At 36.5% G+C, this 10202-nt stretch overlaps 1 protein-coding gene across 1 annotated transcript; it reads left to right on the top strand.

Moving 5' to 3' along the window:
• The first annotated feature begins 1652 nt into the window (after window positions 1-1652).
• LOC309867761 (olfactory receptor 4N2) lies at window positions 1653-9796 on the top strand. The gene is made up of 2 exons (XM_082736835.1): window positions 1653-1717; window positions 8826-9796. Exon 2 carries the CDS (start codon window positions 8835-8837, stop codon window positions 9756-9758), a length of 924 nt encoding a protein of 307 aa, XP_082592961.1. The 5' UTR covers window positions 1653-1717; window positions 8826-8834; the 3' UTR covers window positions 9759-9796.
• Window positions 9797-10202: the final 406 nt, after the last annotated feature.

Here is a 10202-nt window from a genome sequence, read left to right as displayed (position 1 = left end):
GGACAGACATTTCTTCAATGAAGACATACAAATGGCTATCAGACACATGAAAAAATGTTCATCATCACTAGCTGTCAGGGAGATTCAACTTAAAACTACATTGAGATATCACCTTACACCACTTAGAATGGCCAGAATTAGCAAGACAAGAAACAACATGTGTTGGAGAGGATGTGGAGAAAGGGGAACCCTCTTCCACTGTTGGTGAGAATGCAAGTTGGTGCAGCCACTTTGGAGAACAGTGTGGAGATTTCTCAAGAAATTAAAAATAGATCTTCCCTATAACCCTACCAAATGCACTCCTGGGTATTTACCCCAAAGATACAGATGTCGTGAAAAGAAGTGCCATCTGTACCCCCAATGTTTATAGCAGCAATGGCCATGGTCATCAAACAGTGGAAAGAACCAAGATGCCCTTCAACGGATGAATGGATAAGGAAGATGTGGTCCATATACACTATGGAGTATTATGCCTCCATCAGAAAGGAGAAATACCCAACTTTTGTAGCAACATGGACGGGACTGGAAGAGATTATGCTGAGTGAAATAAGTCAAGCAGAGAGAGTCAATTATCATATGGTTTCACTTATTTGTGGAGCATAACAAAAAGCATGGAGGACATGGGGAATTAGAGAGAAGGGGGTTGTGGTAAATTGTAAGGGGAGGTGCATCATGAGAGATTGTGGACTCTGAAAAACAATCTGAGGTGTTTGATGTGCCGGGGGTTGGGAGGTAGGGGTACCAGGTGGTGGGTATTATAGAGGGCACAGATTGCATGGAGCACTGGGTGTGGTGAAAAAATAATGATATTATGCTGAAAATAAATAAATGAAAAAATATCCTAAATAATTTTAAAATATGTGATGAACAAAATAAATGCCAAACTTGAATAAAGATAGAATCAGTATGTGTCATGCTGAACCATACTGGGAATTCCTGCAAAAGGAAATATCTGTAATATTGATGTCTACATTAAAAATTTGATTATTCTGTTTCCAATTTTCACATTAACTGTGATTTTTAATATATTACATTCACATGTTATTTATCTTGACTATTAAGTTTTTGGTACCCTGGTAAATTTTGTACCTAAGGCAAATACTTCACTATTCTCACCTTCTCAATCTGGCCCTGCTTGCTTTCTTGATATATATATCAGTCTTCTATCACTTATTTATAGTTGGGGGGTTATTATAAGATATAAATACCTTTTTAATCTTCTATTTACTTTTGAGCTAATAAATATGCTTCCAAATAAGGTTCTGTTATCTCATTTACTGATAGGATTTTGATTTTAGAATTCAGAATTAATACAGTGTGGCATTATGCGACACATTTAAAAATATCTTTTCCAAAGCTCTGGTATTTCCCCATGTCTAATTTAGTTGACATTCTAATAGCTCCCTTTGGAAATATTCTGTAGGGTTGTGGTAGTCTCAAGTCTCCAAAGCACTTTCTTCATTGCATCATAAAGAGTTAAAGGAGTTTCGAAAGTCTAAGGTCCCTATGTGAGAACAAGTTTTTTTTTTTTTTTTTTTTTTTTTTCAGGAGAGGAAGGATGGCTACTTTGTGAGAATTACATAAAACCCCCAGAGACTCTAATTTCCAGGGCTGGGAGTAGTATTCATATCTACAAGAAACAAGGAGAGGACAATGGAGAAGATACTAGAGCTATTCTACTGCTTTTTCTGCTGCCTTGGAATACAATGGAATAGAGGTCAGAATTTCGATAGAAATAGTAGAGCCAAAGATATAAATTTAGCAGTGTGGCATTTTCTTCCTCTCCCCTAGTAGATCTCCATATTCTCTTGATGCTTTGAATTACTTTAATGGTACCAAAAAACTTTCATTCTCTTAACATAAGTAAGTGAAATTATCAATAGTCTTCAGAGAGTTGACATCTGGTGTTAAAACCAAGGAGCATATGAATGAATGATATGGTTTTTTTGTCCTTATAAAGTATAGATGAAGGAAACTACAGAAAGTTAGGCTAAAGTCACCAGAGGAAAAAAACAGATTTTATGATTTTGGAGATGGTTAGCCCAGATATCTTAATTTCCCTGTATAACATATTTGAGGGTATTTTCTTTTACTATATTTGAGGGTATTTTCTTTCTTATAACATATTTGAGGGTATTTTCTTTTCATGGTTCTATTAACAACATAGGGCTTTGACAGAGAAAGTTGTAAAACTGAGAAAAGCTTGATGTACAAACAACTGACTGCCTTGGCAATTTTACATGAAAACTTTACTGCACTCCATAATTTCTTCTATTAATCACTCAGATTTTTGTGGCTACCATCACCCAGGCTTTACTCTGCAGCCATTGACAAAGGATCTCATGATAATATGTCCATTCAGTAGAGCTACTTCTTAATATCTATATATTGTCAGGGTTAGCTTTGGTTTAAACGTTCTTGAATAAGTTACTTATTATTACTGTCATTTTTACATACCATGATCCTTATATCCCTGTCTGATAGAAAGAGCCAACACATTCTACGTGAGAGATGAAAAGCCAGCCTTTTGAGAGCTGGGTGAGTTTCCCAGGGTGATACATTTAGTGAATTGCTGAGCCAACACTCACACATTCTAAAAAGGAATTAGAATCATATAAAAGAATTCCAAACTAATGATGTTTCTCTTATTCTTTTTAAAGATTTTATTTATTTATTTGACAGAGCTCACAAGTAGGCAGAGAGGCAGGGAGAGAGAGCTGGGGAAGCAGGCTCCCCACCTAGCAGAGAGCCTGATTTGGGGCTTGATCCCAGGACTCCGGGATCATGACCTGAGCCAAAGGCAGAGGCTTTAATGCACTGAGCCATCCAGTTGCCCCACTAAGGATATTCATAAAAAAAAATTAGGGAATTTAGAAGTAATTTAACCATCTCATTTTACTGATGAGTGAATTTCCTGGCTGAAGACCTATATATTTGTTTATTGCTTTTTATGTCCGTCATTAGCATCAGTATCAATTAAATCTTTGATCATGTTCTTCAGCTTGAGACACACTTTTAAGAATATATAAAACTTACTAATTTATACTAATTTATAAGCTTAAATCCATATGCTGACAGACTTTACTCTCATATTTTTGGAAACTGTTAAATATATTCATTTCATTAGAGTGATATTAATGAGATTTATTTAAAAAGGTAAGGCATCTCATTTTATCAGAGTCACTTACATGCAGAAAACATATATATGAGGGAATGGAAATTAATGAGTGGTTCAGATTTAGTAAACTGTAAGGATACCACTCAAGAGAAAATGATTAGTTCTGAGTAGTGACTTATACATATTATTTTGTTAACTAATTGTTAAGAATAGAATATGGTAGGAAGTGTATTTATCACTCATTTTTGTTTGAAAGGAAATAAAAAATAAGTTTTTTTGTTTTGTTTTCAGAAATAATGGCAAGACAGGCATGGGATATAATGGAGTAGCAATTAACAAGAGGACAAGAAGAGAGATTGAAAATATTTCAGACAGAAAAGAACATGGATATATGATAGGGAGAAAGAAGAGAAAATGATAAAGAAGAGTAAGATTTAAAGTAGGCAAAGCAAATAGGGAAAGAAAATTGGGGGAAATGAGTTCAATAAATTAAAAGAGGAAAAGAAACTGTAGTCAAACTTACAAAAATAAGTTAGGAAAATGAAGACCTGGGGAAAAATAATTTAAAAATGAATAAGGAAAATTAAGTTGAAAGGGGAGAGAAAGAGGACAGAACATAAGGAAGGAAGCATGAGTGAATGTTTCAAAGAGATGGGGAAGTAAGACCCTTGGGTCTTTAAACACCTGGCTCCAGAAGCTGATCTGACCAAGGTTTGCACTTTAGGCATGCACAGCTTACTGGTAGAAGTTTGTGTCCCCACCCTAAAAATGAGAGTGGCCCTTCTCCCTTACCTTTCCTACTTCTCTATTGTATCATCCTCACCACAGTGATAACAATCTATGAATTAGCTGAAATGGTAAGAAAGATTGGAGATATAGTGGTGAGGATTTAGATTTTTGTTTCAGCTTCCTTTGACAATTCTTTTTCCCACTAACTGGCTAAAATAGGATATTTTTATTCTAAAAAGGGCCATAATTTGTAGAAATTTCCCCAGAAATTTATTTTACCTAAAAAAATTCTCATCTTTTATGTAGTCTCAGATTTATGCCAGCCACTGTTTCAGAATCACAGGTACAGAAGGTACAAAGATGAGAAAAGGATATGTGATGAAAATGAATCAAATACGTTAGGTAGTAGGTAATACCATCTGTTTAGGTAATAGTTAAAAAACAGGAGTAAAAGACAGGAAATAGGCAGAGTGAAGGAGCCTATCACAAACACCTTCAAAAATCCTCTGATGTCTTAGACATATCATTGAGCACTAACACATCATGAAATAATACAGTCTGAATGAGCTTGTGGGATTCAAAAATCCTAAGTAAGTAAAAGGGGGCTTTGAATTATGTTTGTGAGTATATTTTTATAGGAAGATAATGGAATGAATGTTGAGACAAATGGCTGTCCAAATGTTGAAAAGTTGAGAAGTGAACAGAGAAGCTAATTTGGAGAGCCAAAAAAAAAAAATTATTTTTCTTGGGTCTGTTGGTCACTTGCATGTCTTCTTTAGAGAAGCATCTGTTCATGTCTTCTGCCCATTTCTTTTTTTTTTTTTCAGCATAACAGTATTCTTTGTTTTTGCACCACACCCAGTGCTCCATGCAATCAGTGCCCTCTCTAATACCCACCACCTGGTACCCCCAACCTCCCACCCCCACCACTTCAAAACCCTCAGATTGTTTTTCAGAGTCCATAGTCTCTCATGGTTCACCTCCCCTTCCAATTCCCCCCAACTCCCTTCCCCTCTAACTCTCCTTGTCCTCCATGCTATTTGTTATGCTCCACAAATAAGTGAAACCATATGATAATTGACTCTCTCTGCTTGATTTATTTCACTCAGCATAATCTCTTCCAGTACCATCCATGTTGCTACAAAAGTTGAGTATTCATCCTTTCTGATGGAGGCATAATACTCCATAGTGTACATGGACCACATATTCCTTATCCATTTGTTCGTTGAATAAATGGTGCTGGGAAAACTGGACAGTTAAATGTAGAAGAATGAAACTCAACTTTTCTCTTACACCGTACACAAAGATAAACTCAAAATAGATAAAAGACCTCAGCGTGAGACAGGAATCCATCAGAATCCTAGAGGAGAACATAGGCAGTAATCTCTTTGATATCAGCCACAGCAACTTCTTTCAAGATAAGTCTCCAAAGGCAAAGGAAACAAAAGCAAAAATAAACTTTTGGGACTTCAAAATCAAAAGCTTCTGCACAGCAAAGGAAACAGTCAAGAAAACAAAGAGGCAATCCACGGAATGGGAGAAGATATTTGCAAATGACAGTACAGACAAAAGGTTGATATCCAGGATCTATAAAGAACTCCTCAAACTCAATACACATGAAACAGATAATCATATCAACAAAATGGGCAGAAGATATGAACAGACACTTCTCCAATGAAGACATACAAATGGCTATCAGACACATGAAAACATGTTCATCATCACTAGCCCTCAGGGAGATTCAAATTAAAACCACATTGAGATATCACCTTACACCAGTTAGAATGGCCAAAATTAGCAAGACAGGAAACAACATGTGTTGGAGGGGATGTGGAGAAAGGGGAACCCTCTTCCACTGTTGGTGTGAATGCAAGTTGATTCAGCCACTTTGGAGAACAGTGTGGAGATTCCTCAAGAAATTAAAAATAGAGCTTCCCTATGACCCTGCAATTGCACTCCTGGGTATTTACCCCAAAGATACAGATGTAGTAAAAAGAAGGGCCATATGTACCCCAATGTTTATAGCAGCAATGGCCACGGTTTCCAAATTGTGGAAAGAACCAAGATGCTCTTCTGCCCATTTCCTGACTGGATTTTTTGTTTTTTTTTGGTGTTGAGTTTGATGTTTTTTTTTTTTTTTTTAAATAGATTTTGGATACTCGCCCTTTATCTGATAAGACTTTTGCAAATATCTTCTTCCATTCCGTAGGTTGCCTTTTACTTTTGTCGACTATTTCCTTTGCTGTATCAAAACTTTTTATATCAATGAAGTCCCAGTAATTAATTTTTGTTTTTGTTTCTTTTGCCTTTGGAGATGTGTCCAGCAAGAAGTTGCTAAGGATGAGGTCAAAGAGGTTGCTACCTGTGTTCTCTTCTAGGATTTTGATGGATTCCTGTCTCACATTTAGGTCTTTCATCCATTTTGAGTTTATTTTTGTGTATGTATGATGTAAGAAAGTGGTCCACTTTCCTTTTTCTGCATGAAGAATAGCTGTCTAATTTTCCCAACATCATTTCCTAAAAAGACTGTCATTTTTCTATTAGTTATTCTTTCCTGCTTTGACTTTAGTTGGCATAGAGTTGAGGGTCCATTTCTGGGTTCTCTATTCTGTTCCACTGATCTATGTGTCTGTTTTGGTGTCAGTACCATACTGTCTTGATGATTACAGCTTTGAAATACAGTTTGTGTATCCGGAATTGTGGTGCCTCCAGTTTTGGTTCTTTCTCAACATGATTTTGGCTATTTGGGGTCTTTTCTGGTTCCATACAAATTTTAGGATTTTTTTCCCAGCCCTATGAAAAATGTTGATGGTATTTTGATAGGGATTGCATTGAATGTGTAGATTGAGTTGGGTGGCACAGCTAAAATTTTGTGTAGGTCCCACTTTCCCTGTGTGTGTGTGCATGTGTTGTTTGTGTATATGTATACTGTATATATACATTGATATATTAAATATGACTTTAAATTCCACCTTTGGCTGTGAGTAATACAATGGAAACCTGTATATTATCCACTCAATTAGCTCAGGGATACTTAAACTAATATTTTTGATGTTTCCTAAAATATGTATCCTAACAATGCACTATATAGACTTACTGTTTTGTTTTTTGACTTTTCTATTTCTCTACTATTCCCCTTCTCTGTTCTAGTCTTTCTAATTACTGACCCTTTAGCGTTTTCTGGCAGATTTCCCCTTTTATAGCACCCCATATCCCACAGAATGTACTTAAAGCAACTGTGCTATTTAGTTAAATAGTATAGGGAAGCACTGGTATATATTATTACATTATATTCTTCTGTAGATTATCAATTTTCAAACTTTAGGGACACTTCATATCTGTTACAACATTTTTTGAATGTGTATCTTAAGTATATGCAAATTATTTATAAAATACATATATACCATTTTTCAATGTGCAAATATAAAAAATTGTGAATAAAATTAAAATGTAATATGTACACAGATGGATAATTATAAGCACCTAATATGTATACATATATATATGTATATATATAATATATATATACTATTTTCTGTTCACTCTTCAATGAATCATCATGTGTCCCGTGTGTTTACCATAGCCCGCTAAACAGACTGAACTTTAAGTCTGGATTTTCCCTACAATCACTTGGACTTATAAGTCTAGGCTCTATAAAGGTGTGATTTTTAGACTAGTAATATAATTTTATTTAAGTACACAAAAAAGAACATCCACTGATTAAAGCTGTGTTAATAATTTATTTAAGTGAACTAGAACACACTTGCATTCTTCCACTACTTGTCAATCAGAACAAAAGAGAAAACCCATTCTAAACTTAGGTAACCACAGTAGCCTTAGATTTCTTATCTTTGAAAGGAATTTATTAGATTCTAGGCTCTTTATTTTTACTTCTACCTATTTTATTCTATTATTTTATGCATTGATATAACTAATTTTTTAAAATGTTAAACTGGCAAATTTTGTTTTGTAGCATATTGTTTGTTGAAAGGCTAAAATCTCTCCTCTCTTGGGTGTTATACTAGGACCAGAGAAATAAGGAGAATGGGAGTTTATAAGAAAGAACTGTGATTTAGATAGGGTTAATGAAACTAGATGAACAAGGTATGGAGGGACTACATATGTGGTATTTACCAGGGATATAGCTAGGAAATTGCCTCTAATTTATGTGGAAAGTAGAGTTATCACTGGGATCCTAATGACAAGCATGGAGTCAGGGTAAAGAAAGACACCAGACCAGAGGAGCATAATAGGAGAATTAATAAAAGAATACAGAGAGCAAGGCAGAGTAAGCACACAGGAACTAGGAATTCCACAGGAACTGAAAAAAAAGGAAATACTCGGGAAAAAATTGGATTTGGTGAATGAAAAAAAGTATAATTTCAAGAAAATAGCTACATTGCTCAAGCACAGTACAGTCACAAAAATGTAAAGATTGTAATAATTGGAGTTATGTTTTATCTCAGTTAGGAAACTTCTCAGATGATTCAGGAAGGTAGGAATCCCAACATGTAGGACATCAGATTCTTAAAGTGGAGAGCAGGTTTATAGAAGTGCATGGTTGGATGAGACTAAGAATTGTGGTATGAAAACAATATGTTTTGTTTGTTTTGCTTGATTTAAGTCTGGAGTTAACAAAAAGTTTGGGGTTTACCCAGGATGGTAAGGGTTGAGATATGTTGATTTAGCTGATGTGAGAAATATGTCAATTTTTTTTTAATAGAGGGAGGGAGAGGAAGGGAAAGGGAGGGTAATAGGGAGAATCTTAAGCAGGCTCCATGGTCAGCATGGAGATGGACTCAGGGCTCAAACTTACAACCCTGAGATCATGACCTGAGCTGACCTGAGCTGATATCAAGAGTCAGATACTTAACCGACTGAGCTTCAGATATGTAAAATATTCTTAGTTGGAGAAGAATGAGGTTCTAGAGGGAAGAAACAGTAATAACAACAAACTCTGCTTCTTGATATACTGCAGGCAGAGGAGATGGAAAATGACAACAGCACAGTGGTGAAAGAATTCATCCTTCTTGGTCTGACACAGTCTCGAGATATTCAGCTCCTGGTCTTTGTGTTAATTTTAATTTTCTATCTCATCATCCTTCCTGGCAATTTCCTCATCATCCTCACCATCAGATCAGACCCTGGGCTCACAGCTCCCCTCTACTTCTTTCTGGGTAACTTGGCCTTCCTGGATGCATCGTATTCCTTCATTGTAGCTCCCAGGATGCTGGTGGACTTTGTTTCTGAGAAAAAGGTAATCTCCTACAGGGGTTGCATCACTCAGCTCTTTTTCTTGCACTTCCTTGGAGGAGGGGAAGGATTACTCCTTGTTGTGATGGCCTTTGACCGCTACATTGCCATCTGTCGGCCTTTACACTATTCAACTGTCATGAACCCTAGAGCCTGCTATGCCTTGCTGTTGGCTCTGTGGCTTGGAGGCTTCATCCACTCCATTATCCAGGTGGCCCTCATCCTCCGCTTGCCCTTCTGTGGCCCAAACCAACTGGATAACTTCTTCTGTGATGTGCCACAAGTCATCAAGCTGGCCTGCACAGACACTTTTGTGGTGGAACTTCTGATGGTCTTCAACAGTGGTCTGATGACCCTCCTGTGCTTCCTGGGCCTTCTGGCCTCCTATGCAGTCATCCTTTGCCGTGTACATGGGTCTTCCTCTGAGGGGAAGAGCAAGGCCGTTTCCACGTGCACCACCCATATTATTGTTATATTTCTCATGTTTGGGCCTGGCATCTTCATCTACACTCGCCCATTCAGAGCCTTCCCAGCTGACAAGGTGGTTTCTCTTTTTCACACAGTGATCTTTCCTTTGTTGAATCCTGTGATTTATACCCTTCGCAACCAGGAAGTAAAAGCTTCTATGAGGAGGCTGTTTAATCAGCACAAAGCCTAATGAAAGGGGAAAAAAAGAATAAAAAAATCAAGACCAGAGAATTTTATCTGAAATTAATTTATCCATTTCTAAATACTGCATTTATTGAGCATTTTCATGAGATCTATTTTAGTCACTGGGAGAAAGAGGTATTAACGGGACAGGTAAAGTTACTGCTGTCCTAAAGATACAATCTAGTGGGAATAGACAGCCATTAAAGATAGAAAATGAATAGAATGGTTTCATGGAGAGATATAAAATCTAAAGGAAAGTAAAAGTACACACAGATATATAGATAGGTAAGAGCTAGAGAGTATGGGGTGAGGGTAATAAGTTTACTTTCCATCTTTAACAGATAAACTAAACAGTCAACCATGCAACCATCTGGAGGCAGAGCATTCTAGACAGAGGGAAAAGGCAGTGCAAAACCCTGAAGATAGTAATTAACTTGGTATACTTGAAGAA

Source organism: Mustela nivalis (assembly GCF_964662115.1).
Source record: "Mustela nivalis genome assembly, chromosome: 6".
NCBI classification, from domain to species: Eukaryota; Metazoa; Chordata; class Mammalia; order Carnivora; family Mustelidae; genus Mustela; species Mustela nivalis.
The sequence above is the reverse complement of the archived record's forward strand: the minus strand, read 5'-3'. Positions and strand labels throughout refer to the sequence as shown.

Coding starts and splice junctions, on each gene's coding strand:
- LOC309867761 (XM_082736835.1), top strand. CDS start 8,835: ATGGAAAATGACAACAGCACAGTGGTGAAAGAATTCATCCTTCTTGGT.